The 18,641-nt window shown below is 38.1% G+C and overlaps 1 protein-coding gene and 1 long non-coding RNA gene across 3 annotated transcripts; one reads left to right on the top strand and one right to left on the bottom strand.

The window, feature by feature from the left end:
* Positions 1 to 3,694: 3,694 nt before the first annotated feature.
* Positions 3,695 to 18,592, top strand: LOC139143985 (seizure protein 6 homolog). 2 transcript variants are annotated; one of them, XM_070714611.1, is made up of 11 exons: positions 3,695 to 3,845; positions 6,023 to 6,396; positions 7,952 to 8,287; positions 10,088 to 10,426; positions 11,920 to 12,255; positions 12,723 to 12,908; positions 14,158 to 14,331; positions 15,020 to 15,193; positions 15,605 to 15,640; positions 15,885 to 15,960; positions 16,499 to 18,592. In XM_070714611.1, the coding sequence occupies exons 3-11, from the start codon at positions 7,954 to 7,956 to the stop codon at positions 16,788 to 16,790; spliced, it is 1,947 nt and encodes a 648-aa protein (XP_070570712.1). In that variant the 5' UTR covers positions 3,695 to 3,845; positions 6,023 to 6,396; positions 7,952 to 7,953; the 3' UTR covers positions 16,791 to 18,592. The 2 variants fall into 2 exon arrangements, with proteins under 2 accessions (XP_070570712.1, XP_070570713.1); XM_070714612.1 differs by having other exon boundaries at positions 3,712 to 3,845; positions 7,952 to 8,222.
* LOC139143990 (uncharacterized) lies at positions 11,979 to 14,233 on the bottom strand. The gene is made up of 4 exons (XR_011554706.1): positions 14,123 to 14,233; positions 13,300 to 13,517; positions 12,696 to 12,900; positions 11,979 to 12,068 (listed from the first exon to the last, which is right to left on the bottom strand). It is a non-coding gene; the product is annotated as an uncharacterized lncRNA (long non-coding RNA).
* Positions 18,593 to 18,641: the final 49 nt, after the last annotated feature.

Here is an 18,641-nt window from a genome sequence, read left to right as displayed (position 1 = left end):
GTATCGTTCGCTTCTTCTTCACGGTGTCCCTGCAGTCTTTCTGACTTGTCCTCGCCTACGTTAGTCGAAAAGAAGAACTTGTGCGCTTTAACAGCGGATGAGAAGTCAAGGCCGAGCACACCCCTACATCAGTTTGTAACTCATTTATTGAAGAAGTAATTCTTCTTCCTCTTTTTGTTATATATTCCAGCTACGAACATGGCACGTATAATTTTTGATAACAAAAGCCTCACTCAATAGGTTATCATGGTCTTCCTTTGATTAAACACAGGATCGCGAATAGGTATATGTAGATGGGCAGGTGGAGGGATGGATGGATGGATGGGTCATGGATGGATGGATGGATGGATGGATGGATGGATGGATCGATCATGGGTGGATGGATGATGGATGGATGGATCATGCGTGAATGGATGGATGGATGGATGGATGGATCATGCGTGGATGGATGGATGGATGAATCGATCATGGGTGGATGGATGGATGGATGGATGGATGAATAGATGGATGGACGGCATAGCTAGCTAGCTAGATTGATAATTAATTCGATACATATATAAATAAATATAGATTATATAGGTCGATAGATAGGCAGAAAGACAGATATCGATCCGATAGATCGATCGATCGATCGATCGATCGATAGATAGATAGATAGATAGATAGATAGATAGATAGATAGATAGATAGATAGATAGATAAATAGATAGATAGATAGATATGCTTTATTTACGGTCAGACAGCTTCTCATAGTATCATGAGAATCGACGACCCGTCTTTGACATACATTATACGACTGTTAAGGTACTCCAACAATATATCGGTTTAATGGGGTTAGAGACTATTTACTCATATTTTTTAAACATATTCTTTTCATTGTCGACTAATAATAAATAACACTCGACGATAGTTGACAGTATATTCTGGATAGTGAATCTGAGTGGTACATAGGGTGGCTTTAGTTCAATATTAAGCTGCAACCACAAAATACCTCTGTGGGGAGGGGGCTGGGAAATTGACGGGGACTTAAAATATCAAGGTTATGTTGGATGGAACTTGGAAAGATTTGGAGACTTAAAGAGGGGACTCGAAAGAAAAAGCTGTCTCTATTAATATGAAATGTGTATGGGTTGTTAAAGTTAAGCTTTACATGTAACAGTTGGCTAATATTTGGGTGGTTTTGTTTTGTATATCCACTGCAGTTTTTTTATTTTAAACCCTGAAGCGTGATTAAAAGTCCAGCACATCCATAAGTGTACAAGCAGAATTATTATTGCTTAAAATTGAATTCAAGCGTTGAATAGAATTCATTTGTCATTAATATCAATGATTACGATCTTTACACATGCACATACAGAGTATTTACCAAACACAATTTTGTTATTCTAGCATGCTGTGGTGAGTAGAACAAGAAACTGCAGTCGATACACAGAACAAAACATACTTGATTGGCCGAAAGGTACACCTTATGCCCCTTTATTCAAATATGTACCTGTGTCCATTTTTCCTAACACAGGTAACAGGTAACAGGTGAGGTGACAGCACTATTATTTTTTACCAAGAAACTTATTACATAGTAAAAGTCAATATTAACAACATTTGCATATATACTTATATACATATACATGTATACTTACATATTACAAGCACAAACATTTCATATTTCATATTGGGAGAAAATCATCAACAGCTCTGTCATAGACACATGTACATGTATTGCATGTATTACTTGTACATGTATTAAGTATCCAAGACATGATGTATTCGAGAATACAACAACTAGTGTACATTGTACTGTTTTTGTGTATATGGCCAATACTTCATGCTTTGATTTTGAAGTGTACGTTTCTTGATAAAATAATGAAAATTTACTTTGACGAAACGTCCTTTGATTGTGTCAGTGCTTTTGGTCTGTGAACATTTTTACTGAGAATTTTCACTCATATATTGTTCATATTGTACAATTACTGAAGATAACCTTAGCGACCCAGTTTCATTTCCGACATTTTTGTTGTTTTCCGATTGTTTGTATGAGTCAATGAATTGTAAACAGTGCATTGACAGTTACCTATCGCACTTTAAGTATTTCAAATTAAAATAACCTCAAGGATGATACCGTATACCCACGCTCTAACTTCCTCTGTTGTGCGAATCAACAAAGGGACTTCCTCTTCTGCTTGTAATAGAGACAAACAACCAGCCAATTTAAAGAAATGGTAAATATGTGTTATTATATTATGATATTAATATGCTATTATGGCGTATTTTTACAAAATCAAAATTTAGAAGAGAAAGTAAAATTGTCCACCGATGCTTTCTTACGATTTGATGTTTTCCGTTCCGTCTACTGGTAGAAATATTCCTACTTTCTCTCTTCCTCTACACCAAAGCTCCCGAATCTCCTCTGTATGCCACATGCTTTTCCCCTCCCCGTCTGCTAACCCCTTAAATCGATCAATTCATACTCACTTTCTCACCGTGTGGACTTTTTTGATAAGGTAAAACTATAAAATACAGACATATGAATAGGTTACCCGTGTGGCCGGCAAAATATGTTTCTTAAGGCATTACGCTCCTCGAAATCGAAAGACATTAACTTTTGAATAAACGTTCCTTAAGGAAACTTTAAATTATATTCTGTTTCGAAATCAAGAATTGCAATCAAGGGAAATATAGGTACTAAAGAAACGAATTACAAGATATTTACCGACACTTGAAATTCAAAATGGCCGCCATCCATCTCTCACATCCACTTTAGATTTTCAAAAATTAAGAATGTTAAAAACTTTATATATTCCATACGCTTCAGAAGTGAGTCCCAAAAAGTGTCGTAAAAGTTTGGTAGGCGCATTCTCTACCTTAAGACAGAGCGTATTTAGATCTCAAGATAGATTATCTTACTCTCAAAATTTTATTATGCTGGTGTACGGCTTGTATGGTATGAAAGCCCATAAGGGACATTTTGTCTTGTGCGCACGAGATATTTTCACGTACCCATTATCTCGTGCGCACGAGATAATTATTATTTTTCTCTCAAAAATGTCCCTAAGGGCTCTCATATTGTTGTCCAAATTTGAAATCTGCGGAGAAAATTGAAATTGGAATGTGAAACTTTTCTGAAAATCGAAAATTAATTTTCTCCAAACATTTTATTGTGCCAAAAACGTCCAAAAAAAACCGCGTTGAATTTGTGGTGCTTTGCTTATCCGATCTAAAACTTGATCAGGTGACCCCTGATTTTTATTCATTATTCTGGCATGGTTCAAAATGCTTTGAGCAAAGTATCGTTATATTGATTTTTCGAGCTGTGTATTACCTTAAACCAGGATGCAAGTGCTCAGTTTGTGGTCACGTTGTATTGAAGTGCCTGTTACTTTAAAGAAATCAGAGTCTAGCAATTGTATGCGGTGGACTTGTTTCACCAATGCTCCAGGAAAGGCACTGACAAAGCTAAAAACTCTGTTCACTTTAATGTATGCAGAACTTACGGCTGATAATCTCTGTTTGATTCTCCTTAAATTATGTCATAGCTGAATATAGTCCGGGGTCATCTATACCGACCCCAGATGGGATGGCTGTCACCGTCTCCGTGCAAAGTCTAGCATGTGATTATTGCTGACGTTAGATGAGATGCATTTTATCAACGAAGTAATGTTTACTTTGTCTTCGGCTACACAAACCTTAGATGCATTTGCATATGAACTCTGTACCGGTCAAAATGCCAGGACACGATATCTGCTTAGTTCCGTGTGTTATCTGCTTTTGGACGGATATCTTCAAACGATACACCCGGTCGTTATTTATTTTCAGTCCTTAGCGTCGCTGCCGTGCAGTACCTGTTCAAGGTGAGTTGGATTTGAAACTTTAATACTTACTTATCGATCAGAGGGCATATTTTTGCCGTTGTGGCGTACCTTAACTGTTTCTGTGACAGACAAAACCAACGCAGCCATTGCGAAATGAGAACGCCTGCATTTTTATTGTTGTTGTTGAATGACTGAGGGGGGGGGGGGGGGGTTCGAGCCTAAGCAAAGGCCACAAGAGACAGTACAAACTTACCCACATGATAGCTACTGCGTTGATTGAAACTTGACTGAAAGTACAGTGAAAGAGCCCGGCGGTTTGTGCAGGGTGGGAAGGTTAGGATTGGAAGTTAGGAGTGTAGGGTAGGTCACAATCGTCTGTTCGTGCTGTTCGGATTAGAGGATCTGTTAAGGTAGAATGCGCCTCGAGGCAGATATTCGGAATCTCAAACTTTTACAGTTCTTTTCTGATCTACCACTAGTGGGGGCTTATTTTAAAGCTGTAAGAAACATTTTCACCCTCTTAATCGAAAATTTTATTTCGCTCTAGAGTTAAAAAAGGGATGGCCGCCGTTGAATGTCAAATATTGGTAAATCTTCATTAATTTGTTTCTGTAGTACCAGAATTTGCATGGCGACCAATGATTTTTAATTTTGATTTTGAAAGAGAATGACTGAAAGTTTGCCTGAGGAAAGTTTGAGCAAATGTTTAAATATTTCACTTTCGAGGCGGATACTACTTTAAGAACGTCTCTTTGAGGGCGTCTTGCAAAACCTTAATTTCACTTCGAGGGTACCGACACTTACTGAGATTGAGAAACTCTCTTGTGTCTTTTATGTGTCATTTCGTGGTATTTACTGACTATTTATGCTTCCAATAAAATCAAACAACAATCATAAAGGCCAAATAAAAGAATGTGAGTTTCCCGTTACCTATCCCATTTAAAATTCGCGGACCCTAAATTTTTCCTTTCGAATGACGCATCATTTTGTCAAATTTCGCTGGTTTATCATCCGCCAACACCCAAATACAATTAAAGTTCCTGACCGATAAACCCTGTTTTCTGTCGAGCATGTTTACAGGAACACAATTATTTTAAGCCACAGTCGCATTTCAAGGTCTCTCTGTTGTTTTGAGTACTCTATAAACTCCACTTATGTTATTCTAAAGAGTCATCACAGGACATGTCAGGGCAGGGCGGCCAACCACACTGTAACCATGCAGAAGTGTTAAACATGAATTGTAAAGGAGAAATAGCCGTAAATAATATTTGCATAGTTTATCTTCTACAAGGAAACGAGTTCGTGCTGTCCTTTTTCTTCGTAGGGTACATTAAAATACAGAACAAGCAGCTCCACACAATCATTTTCTTAAAGCATAGGGACAGGAAAACAAATTAAATAAGTTTTCCAAAGAGAGCATACATCATTAGAGATAGTTTTTTTATCAAATAAATACCAAGTTTTTCAATTGTGACTTAAATTACTACATCGTTCATACATTTAATCTTTCACTAAAAGTAAATTCCATACTTTGATAGCCCGATGATAAAAATTTCATTGACTATTATTTAAAGAGACAAAGTCGCCATCTTTTCAAATTATTTCGGTGAATTTGATTTCACTTAAGCAGCTCCATGCATGTGCATGCCCTGTTCTTTAAAAACATACTGCTTGTAGATTTCACAATACATGTTTCTATTATATAATTTGAGATACACACCACAAAATCTATATTGTCAATCTAAGGTTGCTTTCAATCATATAGTCATGAAGGATACATATCGCATCGGATATTTAAGAACACTTAAGGTGGGACCAAATAAAAAAATGCATGCTTCTGTTAACATGCCTCCGAATATTAGGATAGATAGGCCGGGAGAATTCTTTAATTCTTATCTTTGTTGGAAGAGACCCAAAACATAACATTCACAGACTTTGATTTGTACTCATTGTTTTAACAATTCGAAAAAATAATGTCTATGGTCGGCAGCTTTTCTCGGGGAGGTCGAGTTACCAAAACACAGTATATTTTTTATTTGGCCTAAGGCACTATCTACATGGACAAATAATTTGAAGTATACACCGTCAATATGCTAGCACCATTCTGTTTCGTGTTTACCAATAATTTCATGTGATTTTTAGCACGGCATCTTCCCTAAACACATATTACGTCGCTTCCTCTGAAAAAAAATGTGAATAATAATTTTACTCCATAGGTCGCTGCGTTATTGTCAAGATGAAGAATCTGCTGTTCTGGTTTTCAAGCGGCCTAGCACTGCTGCTTATTACCATAGACCTGCATAATACCGTTGACGGAATATTCCGCAGGCGCCGACGTAGCTGCAATCCGTCTGATTGTGAGGTTAGCGCGTGGAGTTCTTGGAGTGACTGTTCACTGCTGTGTGGTACCGGCGGCACACAGAATCGTACACGTACAGTAACTAAAAAGCATCTTGTGGAGGGTCTTGTAACTACGAGCTGTCAGAAACCAGAAGCTGCAACAACGATGAAACTGATTGCCACCTTCAAGGTCGGCCTTACGGCGAGGACTACTGCGCTTGTGACGCTGGATACACCGGGAACTGTTGTGGTACGTACTCTTCTCTATGCCACTAACAATGACCTCTATAACAAACATACTCTCCAATGTCATCTGATGATGATGGTTTTACTTTTCAAATCTTATCATAATCACAGAAATATGCCGAGCGATGCATGCAGCGATTGACATGTACAGAAACCATTAAGTTAGATATATAAGTATTCTGATCCGTACATCATTCTCTTGAATTGAAATAGTAACCACTACAATATCATTGGCAAACAAAACTTTAAAATTGCTATTTTTAATTGTTTTTCGCTCTGTCAAGAAAATATATGACATAACTTGTAAACCTACTATGATTTAAAATGATATAATTATCGAAAATGAGCCGATAATAATCTAATTTGCATACTTACCAACTCTTGTCTAGACACTTTGATTACATGATTCCGATATGTCTTGCTTCGAGCATTATGTATTGTAAAGTAAGCAAAGATCTTAACAAAATTGCTTAAGTTGCTGACAGCTTAGTGCAAATTTTCTCTTTGATGTAAGCAATTATTTCATCACTTTCCTAATCGAATTCTCTCCGTAAGCAGTGTAGAAAGTATATTTGGCGACAACTACATCAGCATGCTTAAATATATTCACTAATCAAAACTGACCTCACTCGTAATACATAAATCACAGAAACGCTGTTTAAAGAGCGATTGTTCTCATTTGATAGTTCTTGTTGCATGGTATGTGCCATCAACTAAATGAATTCTTTCTTCATGACAGAAGGGTTTCATCTTTGTGTTTGTTGGAAATCACTGCATTACGTAGTTGCTTGCAATTCCCACACCATCTTACGCCTTTTCTGTAGACAGAATTTCTGCTCGCACCAGACAGGCTTAATCAACACTAAAGTGGCCACAGGTGTAAGTTTTCAAATAAGCCACTCTCGACTCCAGGATAAGATCAGCAGATAAACAACACAGCCATTATTGCTACATTTTGCCCTGCCAACACAGTGGAAATACTTCGGGGTCTGACATTTAGTTTTCGGGAAAGTGACTGTGCAGCGTCAAAAGTTGCCAATAAAAACCAATTTCACAACCGTTCTGTTCTTCGAAAAACAATTACGACGTTCACATGACGGCTGGATAAAAAGAGTTTTGAAATTTAGAAACAAAGTAGAAGTGAACATTAACTGCAATATCGTACAAAGATTTCGAGCATTGCGTGATTCGATTGTTAGATCATACAAATGAGTGTTGATAAGCGGACAATTTGGTATTTCATCGTGTTTGAAACGTCGATAATCTGTAGATGAATAAACTACTGTAATCATTGAAAGTAGACATTAAGCTTACTCTACCAAAAGCGGAATAAAGTCATTATTTTTCCTTTGTTTATTCATTCCTTGCAGTAGACGATCTAAATCAATTTAAGGCGATTCTGTCATTAAAAAATCATCGATTAAACCTTCACATAGACAAATTGTGTAGCTCTGTCTGTCTGTCTCTGTCTGTCTGTCTGTCAGTTCGTCCGTCTCCCCCTCCCTCTCGTTCGATCACTCTTTTACTCTTTTTGCATTATATTGTTTCCTTCCAAACAGAAATGATATGTGGGGGTGATGTTCGAGGTAAAAGTGGTAGAATACACTACGAAGGGTGGCCAGGAACGGAAGTTGGAAAATGTATATGGCAAGCACACACCAACGAATATTCTACAGTGTCGGCCAAAATGGACAGATGTTCTTTACAAGTCTCAAGTTATATAGAGATCCGAGATGGCGAGGACAACCAAGCTCCCCTTTTGAAAAATATCACTCAATCGGACTGCATTGCAGGTCTAATACACGTCGGGTACACATCATCCAATAAAATGTGGGTACGCTTGATTTCATCAACACAACTGGGACAAAATATCTACTTTGACTTGAACTTTCATGGTACGTTAGAAGCATTTGTTTTACCATTTATGCTATAATTGTCAGATTATTAGATGTAAGATTTAAGCAGTGTTTCCCCTGGGTTCCAAAATCTTGTAGCAAATTTGGCTAGAAGCCCTAAAAAATTATTCGCCAAACGAGATTTCAATTAGCCAAGCCGATACCACTGATCACAAATGACGTCATTTCTTTCTCATTAATATGCAAAAATAAATATTTGTCTGCATTTTCCGTAAGAATGACGGAAATAAACCCTGTTAGTGCTACTATGGATACTAAAAGTAACACCAATGTATGGTTCATATTACAAGGTGCCAACATCATCCACGCATAAAACATAAAATTTGTCCGAATTTCAAGCGACACCACGCGAGCGACACTTGTCCAAAGTTAGGCGTATGCAACTATATTCAGTAACAAACCTGAAATCGCTATCGTGCGATACTGTACATATCGCTACAGACAACGGCACGAAACCTGGTTCAGCATACTAGTTTTTTCAAACGAATCAGATATCCATTCTCGTAGCAGTTCGAAAGTAAAATACTCTCAGACTTGAGAAATATGTGCATTTTTTTAGACTTCCAATACATTTGCTTTACGCTTGAAGTTTAGCAAGCGAAGCTCGGCGCTCGGACAGCGCACAGCGTATCAATGGCGCTCGGGTCAGGGGTCATCATCAAAGACGTCAGTGTGTATATCACAGCAAGCTTGCCATGGATCGCGGAAATCACGGATCATAAATCCAAATGTTCACGTCTCTATTATGTAAACAGAACCGTAAAATATCAAATATATACCATTTTGATATGGAGAAACATATTTTTGTTTCACTGACGATCAAGTTAAATGCTCAAATATCGCGACAAGACTTAGCGTATTTGCAGCGTATTTGCACGATGTGAATGCGGAACTAGGCGACTCAGCGGACGAGCGAGCGCCTTCTCTGAAAGTCCGATGTCACGTCACAATACACCACGGTCCGTGATACACTGAAAATTGTCGCGAATTTATATTTAAGGAAGCCAATTCACACAAGTTTCTAACGCCAGTAAAGGTATTTTCTTGTTGGCAGCAATACACCACGAACAGTTTCGCTATTCAGGTGTGCCTTACTCGCTCTACGTTCTAAAAAATGCCATGCGTATGCATGCCGCTACCTTCCTTTCCAAATTCACGGTCGACTTTCGTACATTGATCATAATCTTTCTTTCCATTTCATAGCTTTACTTGCGCGTAGAATGTGTGTTGTAGGGGTGGTTCCCCCCATATTGGTGGAGCAGCCAAAGTCAAAAAGGAAAGTTTGCCGTTTTTGCTTAGTTTCACAGTCACTACGATCCTTCAGTGTTGACGATGACATGGCTAGGGCTGTCACTGCACGGAGTTATCACACATTGCGCGTAGTCAAACCCAACATTTTAGTCAACTAGTCATGATATACATGCGGTACTATTAATTTGTGAGTTATTTCGTTACAATTTATTCATACTGTATGTGTTACAAATAGGATCTCCTGACGCATAAGGTCGGGGATGTAGAGAGATAAAGCATGACGTCTCAAGTTGAATGCAGGACATCGATGTGCGCGCGGACAGACAAAGTGATGACGTCATGTTGCAATTTTCGATTCGCAAGTTTGGCTAACTTTGGCCAAAATCTTCTCGCCAAACGCTACTTTTTTCTCGCATTTGCGATTTGGCGAGCGGGCAGCGGAAACACTGTTTAAGGGTAACGTGTGACGCATACCTTGAATGTAAAATGCGATATACTCTCTGAAATGACGGCCTTGTTCTATTTCAGAATGTGGAGGCGCTGTCGAGGGAACATCGGGTAGCATCCAGTCTCCTTTCTACCCTGAATCCTACGTGAAAGATGGCACGTGCAGTTGGGAGATACAGGCACCCTATGCAACGGTCATCTCATCAACATTCCAGGATTTCACTTTGAGATATTCCGAGGATTTTGTACAGATGGGGAATGTACAAGGAGTGCCGGATATCGGTCTCTATGGCAACAACGCCACACCCATCGAAAATGTCGCTGATACCAAAGGAAATAAACTATGGGTTTCATTGGAAGCTCTTGACTTAATAGACAGCGACGGTATAGAGCCATGCGGGTTTGAAATGGAATTCCGATGTAAGTTGTTTAAGTTTCAGTCGAAATGTTTGCGAACATTTTGTCATTTATGAATTGTTATCCACGCAACCTGTGACGTCGTGTTACGGTGAGTGTTAGAGATACAAATTCTATGTTATTTGACACAATCTTGTTCACTTTGATCCTCACCGAATTTCGCTATTATGTCTATAGATAATCGATCGACCAAAGCATGTCAACCCATTGATTGCACCATTGATTGATTGGTTGTAGGGACACTGACTACGGTAATTTTAGGTTGATACAAGAGATGAGAAATAAAATATTAAAACGATATCTATGATCCAAGGGCTTGAAAGACAAAAACGTGCTTTGAAGGGATGACACTGCCGAGCTTTTACAACAGCGCATGCTTCGTATTACTGTTCGCACTCGTTTGGTAAACATCTTTCCGTCCTACTGATAAAAGTCTGTGAAAGCTGTATTCTCTATAACATAAAATCATGTTTTTCCTGATCCTATTGCAAAATGAACCTCAGGTAAAGAATTTTTGGACAATCTAAATGTAACAGGTTTACAGTCAGCTTTGTATTATGAAACATTTAGGTTTTCACCGTGATCTAGCAGAGAATAGAAGCCATTTTGAATTTCCAACGTTGGTGGCGTAGTTTGCTTATTTGGTCCCCAACCGCTCAGAAGAAGTGTAAAATATTCGCACATTATATCATGAAATACGACTATCGTCGATATCGGTCTCCATAAACTAAATTATTTAGTTTTAAAGTCTTATTAATTTCAAGGAGATATCATATTAAGTAACACCAGAATGCAATTACAACATTTTTACGAGTAATTTTAATTACCTTTACGAGTAATTTTAATTACATTTATCATAAAGCTATCACAAGTAGTTCAGTACCATAGGTCACATTTTCCAATCGTGTTAGATGATTAAAAGACAAGGTCAAGTCTCGTGGAAAATAATTCGCAAAATTTGCAGTTCTTTCTTGTACATATGTAATAAGTAAAACGATATAAACCTAATAGTCTTGAGTGAAAGAAATGGTAAGCAATTAAAATAATTAGATATATGAACATAAATTCGCAGGAGAACCATAAAAGATTTGAAAGGACAATCATTAAAATAAAAATGAACCCTTTGAGTACCGAAGTAATTTTTTTCAGATTTCTCGCCAAACGTTTCATAAAAAACTGTAGCCAACGAATAGTGATTTCCATTTGGTCCAAATTTATCGAAGAAACCCCCCCCCCCCAAAAAAAAAAACAAACAAAACACTGGAAGGTCATAAAAAAATTATGACATTTTTGCACTAAAATTTTGATTGGTAAAATTACATCACTCCAAGGGTCAACAATTATAGATAATGCCATTGTAAGACAGAATATGCTCATTTATGTTTGTTTTATCGGCATCTATGGATGGAGAAAAACAAATATTCGTCCATGTACTGCACAAAAAATTCTCATTACCTTTCTCACATTTCATTTTCACGCCGTCTGTGTGATTTCAGCGAAACTTGCAGCAACCGAGGAGTACGTCACAAGCTACAACGGTTCAGTCTTCTCGCCAATGTATCCGTTCCCATACCCGACGAATATCACCTACACGACGAAGATCTCGACGCCGGAAGGCACCGTCGTCACTCTGGGATTTACGGAGCTGCAGTTACGAAGAGGAGACAACGTGTCAGTGTACGACGACGGAGCAAAGCTGATTGTAGCATACGTTCATGGAGACGACCCAGGAATGGAAACGATTATAGTTCGTTCGAATGTGTCCTATGTCGTTCTGTACTCTGGGATCGGAGATAATACTACGAATGGCTCATACAGTCTGGGATTTGAAGGTGAAAGAAGACATTAAATACACTTTTTTGCCTGTGTTTCAAGTACAGATTTTGTTGAGCTATTTGGTGAAGGGAGTTACGAGCAATGATCCCATCAAATAACAGTATCGGCTCTGTTTCTCCCAACCTACGCATATATTATGAAAATTGAGGTTTCTATCTTTACGTAAGACCTTCTGTACCCATTCTCTTATTAAAGAACTGTTTCCTAAAACTTTGTTTTACACGATTAATCCTAGAGTGTTATTAATGTGTTATACATGTATTCACATAACTACAATTTCATATCATGCACATGCATAGCCACATGCATGTAAGAACACAAAAATGTAATAATTGCCGCCGCATGTGCTTTTTGTAGAAATTTACCAGAGAGGGAGACTATGATGTCACATTTGTCATTTAGACATATTGAACAGTGCTCACTGTTTTTAAGATACCTTTCATTTTAAATTCTCCGTGTACAGCATTGCGTGTATGTCTTGCAACTGACAACGAAGGGAATGGTGATATTTATCCGGAAGAAGACTACTATCTACCAGGTGAAGTGGTGACTGTTGTCTGCCATATTGGATTCGAATCATCAACAAATTACACCAATATAACTTGTGAGGAAGGGGGAAGATGGGATACAGAAATGCCGGTCTGTGCAAGTAAGAACAAACGAGTGATTTAAATATGTTATCAACTTTCACACTTCTTCTTTTTTCATAATTTGGAGTTGTATAGAAGATAATCGATGATAGAAGTAGCAAATTAAAGCAAATCGAAGTTGTCGCTTTGACACTGCTCGTCAGATTGCAAGTACAAATACGTCACGGTAGTAGGAATGGCTGCTTAATGTGGATGTACGTGTGTGACCTTCATTTGATAACAATTGCGTAAGCCATTCAAACGGACAAAGTCAACGTTTAGATGGTTTTCTTTCTAAGTCATGAATCTCTCAGACTAAGCCATGTAGCAAAATAGATGTCAACTGCGCATGATGCGTGTCAAATTAAATATAGATGTATAGTACCACACGCTGAGCATCCCTTTGCTTACCTGTTATAGTGAGTATCAGAAAGTACTTCACCGCTTTCATTAAGAGAGAACAATGTTTATGGTTTGTATTTTCAACCACTCGTTCAAGCATGTTTCAGGTTTCTTCGCTATACGCCATGGTTTGTAGTTGGCTTTTAGCATTCATCGGCTCATTTGCATGTATTTCTGTTAGATGCTGATTATTGTGCTATCACACACACGGTTTGACAAGTTTAAGTCTGTAAAAGAGTTGAAGATACGTCGATCACTGAATAAACCGCACTTTTAAAGATCCCAGTCAATGTAACTGACTTCTGAAATAACGTGACAAGACGTGAGCTGAAAGTGCTCCCGTGTTTTCTGTCACAACTTTCATATACTGATTGAAACAAAGGTTTGCCAAATATGAAAGTTAGCGCTTAGTATACAAGACACAGCCAAATGTCTCTCTAACAACATATAGCTCCATGGAGTAATATCTGTACTCAAGTTTCGTCAAAGTCTATGTAGTATTTCTGCCCATGAGTTCTATTTGCAAAAGTTCATTTATTATCATGCAATTAAGTGGCTGATCAACAAGAACTTCTAAATGACTTTCTCTGCTATCGTAACTGTTTGAAATAAGTGTTTTAATCTACTTTGGTGTAGTTGTCCTGGATATGCATCCTGAATGGCAACACTTAATGAGTTATAATATACAATCTGCAGCAAATTGATTCGAGCCAAAATTGACGATTACAATCATGCTAAGGACAAGAAATTGACCCCTATAATACATTGGCGGTAGATCTACTTGTCCAAAGACATATGTACACACTACAACACGGACAAACGGTATACTTACCAGTTCATTTTATAAATTTACATGGTTATCGACAGTCGTGGTATGCGGTGACCCTGGTCAGCCAGACAATGGTGTCCGGATCGGCGATGAGTTCAGCTATGGAGATACGGTCGCATACCAGTGTAATGAAGGTTACACGCTGAACGGAACCGACGCTATCACTTGTCAATCTACTGGTACCTGGGACGGAGAAGCACCAACTTGTCAAAGTAAGATATGTAACAGTTCTGAGCAAAAGCTACGTCAGGTCTATTTTGGTCTTGCTGAGCGATTTTGCACCGAAATATGGTAAAGGTTATGGCTCTATGATAACCAATGCCAAGCTTAAAACGGTAAAAACCTTACTGACATTTATTTCTGTCAACGAATGAAATGAAATTTTGAGAAAAAAAAGAATTTGAAATTGAATACATGCCCTAGTATGCCATTTCTAAAAATTTTTGCACAGAGACCATTTTGTTTAAATGAGTTACACTGGTCATAGTTACGCCCGCTGTTCAAATCTTCGACTTTGTTAGGATAGAATCAATTTAATCAGCAATTTGAATATCTAAGCTGTTGAAAGTCTCATATGCGCAGCAAGTTTCGTTAATGTAATGTAAAAGAATAAGTTTTTCATGTTGGAAAAATTAAATTTTTGATTTTCACTAAAATTTTGATTTTCTCTCCAGTTAAAGCTTCAACATGAAGTCCTGGAAAACCATACGAACAAACCTGCGGAAAATCGTAGGGTTTTGAGAATCTAGAAATATGTCGGCAATGCATACTCTCCTTAACCTCTAGATTGTTATTACAATATCGCCCTCTGAGTTGGCCTAGATAATAGTGGCCTTGCCGTTACCAACATTGCAAAACAATTACCAAATGTTAAATAATGTTTACATTTATACTCTGTAGTTGTTTCGTGCGGTGACCCAGGTGAAGTAGAAAACGGTGACCCAGTGGGCGATGATTTTACCTATGGCAAAAATATCACATACCACTGTCATGAAGGCTACACCGTAAACGGAACAGAGACAATTACCTGTCAATCAAATGGGCAGTGGAGTGAAGCAGCTCCTGTTTGCGCTCGTAAGTAACGAGTTCTTTGTATAAAAATAAGACAAACAGTTATTAAATCACCCTCCCTCTTGGTTAGAAATTGTCATCCGTGTTTCCTTGCGTTCATAAACGTTTGATGTGACACAGTCGAAACTCTCTTTTTCTACTCGACAGAACTAAAATCCTCTCCTTGATTTCGAAATATTTTTTTAATTGAAGTAAAATGCTTTGCCACTTGATTAGACGGTTTTCTTACTCATTACATTAACGTATGATAAGAAGAATCAAGAACTGTTTCATCATTTTCTGGATCGTGCATACTAGGAATTTTCAAAATATAAAATGCGAGAGATTTCGCTGATCGTACAGATCTATTTAGTCCATGAACAACCTCATCGTATGAACACAAATCCTGATCGCTGTCTTGCTTATTTTTATTAGTTGTTACAGAAATTGGCGACACTAGCTTAACAGCAGGTAAGCGAGTTAAACCTGATCTACATACACTTCAATAAGTGCAACATTCAGACAAAAACTCTCTGATGCGATATTTCAGGCAATGTAATCATGTAAATTATGCGATGACGCGATTCGAATCCGTCTTTTATGCCAACTCGTTCACTATAACACAATGGATGTCATATTTTTCAATTTTTTTTTCAATGTTTTCTTCAGTGATCAAATCACATTACAATTAACTTACTTATAATTTCTTTGTCAGTGACCGTGACTGTTTCGATGGCGCTGTTTGTGATGATAATACTGATCGTCATTGCCGCCATTGTGCTATATCGAAGGTAAGTTCACACATAAGTGTCTACTGAGCCAGAGTCCATAATGTTACTCCGTAGCTTTCCTCTTCATCCTGCCCTTGTTAATGTGAACATCACAGTCATCATAATCATCATCGATTTCGTCGTCATTATCACTGTCATCCACATCATTATCATCGTAATCGTTGTTGCTGTTGTCGTTGTTTGAATCGTCGCTGTCGCAATCATTATCACCGTCATCGTCGTCGTTGTTGTTGTTGTTGCCGTCGTCACCACCACCACCACCACCACCACATCATCATCATCACTACACCATTATTATCATCACCATCATCACAACCACCACCACCACCCCCATCATCAGGTCTAGGGGACATTTTAGTTAAATAAAATAAAAACTGTTCTGTGTTTTCATATTGCATCCTAATTCATGACAAGATTTGTAAAGTTTGTACTTTTCTCATTGACTCCTTCAACCTTGCATAACACTGCACTCCGCTGCGATTCAGTACAGACACGCTGACAGTACACGTAACAACTGATGTTTTGATTTTATCTACAGATCAATTACTGCTAAACCTAAGACAAGTGAGGTAAACGATTTACCCAATGTGACGTATGAACTCACTACATCAGGGGTGAATGGAGCAGAACAAAAGAAAGGCAGTACCACCCTCAACAATACTAAAAACAACCAACGTGTTAAAACTTCCAATTACATTCATACTTACGAGAATGCTGGTCTCGAGGTCCACGACGATCTTAGGAAAAGTAAATGCTTGGGTAACATAAACATCAGTGAAAGTTCGACGGATGATATTACCATGGAATTGACGAAAGCGATGGCGATCTAAATATCGGATCTGGCTTTGTTCTCAACGACATCTACGAAGCTGGAGATGACAAGACAGTGGACAGTGTCATGAACATCAAACGGAGCGGACTTGGTAATGGGCAAAACGATGACCCGAATTCGGACAGAAAGAACTGTCTTTCAGGTGTAAAGAAGAACGTGGCATATCAAAACGTTGACGGAAGTTTTGAAGACTATGGCGAGGAAGCATATGTCATAAAGGATATGCATCCTCTAGGTGAAAGTGGGAAAAGCGAAAATGGAGACGTAGACGCTCGCTGCACTGTTACCGACGGACAGGCAAAGCCCCGGCAAAGTGGAGGGAAACCCGACGGAGCTGGAGGCGTTTCCGATCCAGTTTCGTCTCACTCAATCGAGAATGGTGAATATGACCATATGTACAGCGATATAGGTCCGGACGGGGATATCGCCGAGACTCGCCGTCTCCCGATGAATACATTTACAGAAAACATCGCCTATGAAGCAAATGATGATGTTACCGGTACGGAAGGCCAGCCCCGCGAAAACGCTTCCATAACTGGTTTTGTTGACAACGACATCTATGAGTCTGGAGAACATGAAGTAAATCCCAAGCCTGACTCCCACTTCACGGAAAACGTTCTGTATCAGCCGTCAGACGACGAAAGTCAAGACCTCTCCGTAGATGATGTGGACCAGGACGTGTACTATTCGACAATCGGAGACGGCGATCACCAGTCTGGTTTCCAAGATAATATCGCATACGAATCAAGCAATTCCCCAAAATAAGTATCAAGATAGCTAAATGCTATCTTCGCACACTACATCATGATATTTTCATATTATTCGATAAGTCATTTACATTGCTCAGCTTCTCCTATTTTATTTTAAGCGCGTTTTTCCTTAAGTAGTGAAGTGAGAAAATATTACGTAAGGTTACCAGTTTGTGTTCGACCTTTTTGCATTACACATGACATGCTAATAACTTCACTTCGTTTAGATGCTTACGTTCATGCAGAATAGATACTTGTTAAGTATCACGTGACTTCAAACGTCAAAACCATGAAGCAATGACATTACTTGGCGTACCATGACTTCCAACAGTAACTGTCCATTTACAGAGTACATTTTATAACCGAAAATCATACAGCATGATATTTTTTATGTAATGTCATCATGTAAGAAGGGGACATTTTCAAAAACATTTGTAGTATATGGTAAACATGCAGTATACAGGAACCAATGCAATTGATTTCTATGACCAATTTCCCTTGACAAATGAAAATCAGTTCTCGTGAAAATTTACATGCCATCGATAAACTGTATAATACTAGCCATTACATTTACAATATTGGTCAGTACAGAAGAAAGACAGTGATATTTATATTGACAATAAATGTTCAGGGTACTCGAGATGGCAAAGCTCTTCGCACATGTGTCATGTTTGATCAATGCATCTAAAGGACAATTATCAGAAGTATGAGTTACACAGCGAACTTGAAAGCAAACTTTACCAAAGTTAGAGTCGATTCATTTACTTTGCAGGAGGCTACTTACTGTTGATTCAGTCCTTTTATTTTAATTTAAAGACTTGCGTACATCCATCATATAAAGCAATTAATACACAAAATAGAATACTTGTCTGAGAATCATTTAAAATAAAATAAAATCAATAGTATTATGTTTACTAGTGAGCATCTATAGTTGTTGTATTTTTGCTGGTTTGTCCATGTATTATTTTTAAGGGTATTTGATTTGAAATAAAGCTGTGGTTGATATCAATTGATTTATCAAACCCCGTGAATAAAGTACTAAGCACACTGACTGAAGAATGTGAACAGCTTTTATCGAAAGGGGCAAATGATACCTGATG

Source organism: Ptychodera flava, chromosome 11, assembly GCF_041260155.1.
Source record: "Ptychodera flava strain L36383 chromosome 11, AS_Pfla_20210202, whole genome shotgun sequence".
Lineage (NCBI taxonomy): Eukaryota > Metazoa > Hemichordata > Enteropneusta > Ptychoderidae > Ptychodera > Ptychodera flava.
This window is presented reverse-complemented; position numbering and strand designations above follow the sequence as displayed.

Coding starts and splice junctions, on each gene's coding strand:
- LOC139143985 (XM_070714611.1), top strand. CDS start 7,954: ATGATATGTGGGGGTGATGTTCGAGGTAAAAGTGGTAGAATACACTAC. Junction 14,332..15,019: donor AGAAGCACCAACTTGTCAAA/GTAAGATATGTA, acceptor TATACTCTGTAG/TTGTTTCGTGCGGTGACCCA. Junction 15,961..16,498: donor GCCATTGTGCTATATCGAAG/GTAAGTTCACAC, acceptor TTTTATCTACAG/ATCAATTACTGCTAAACCTA.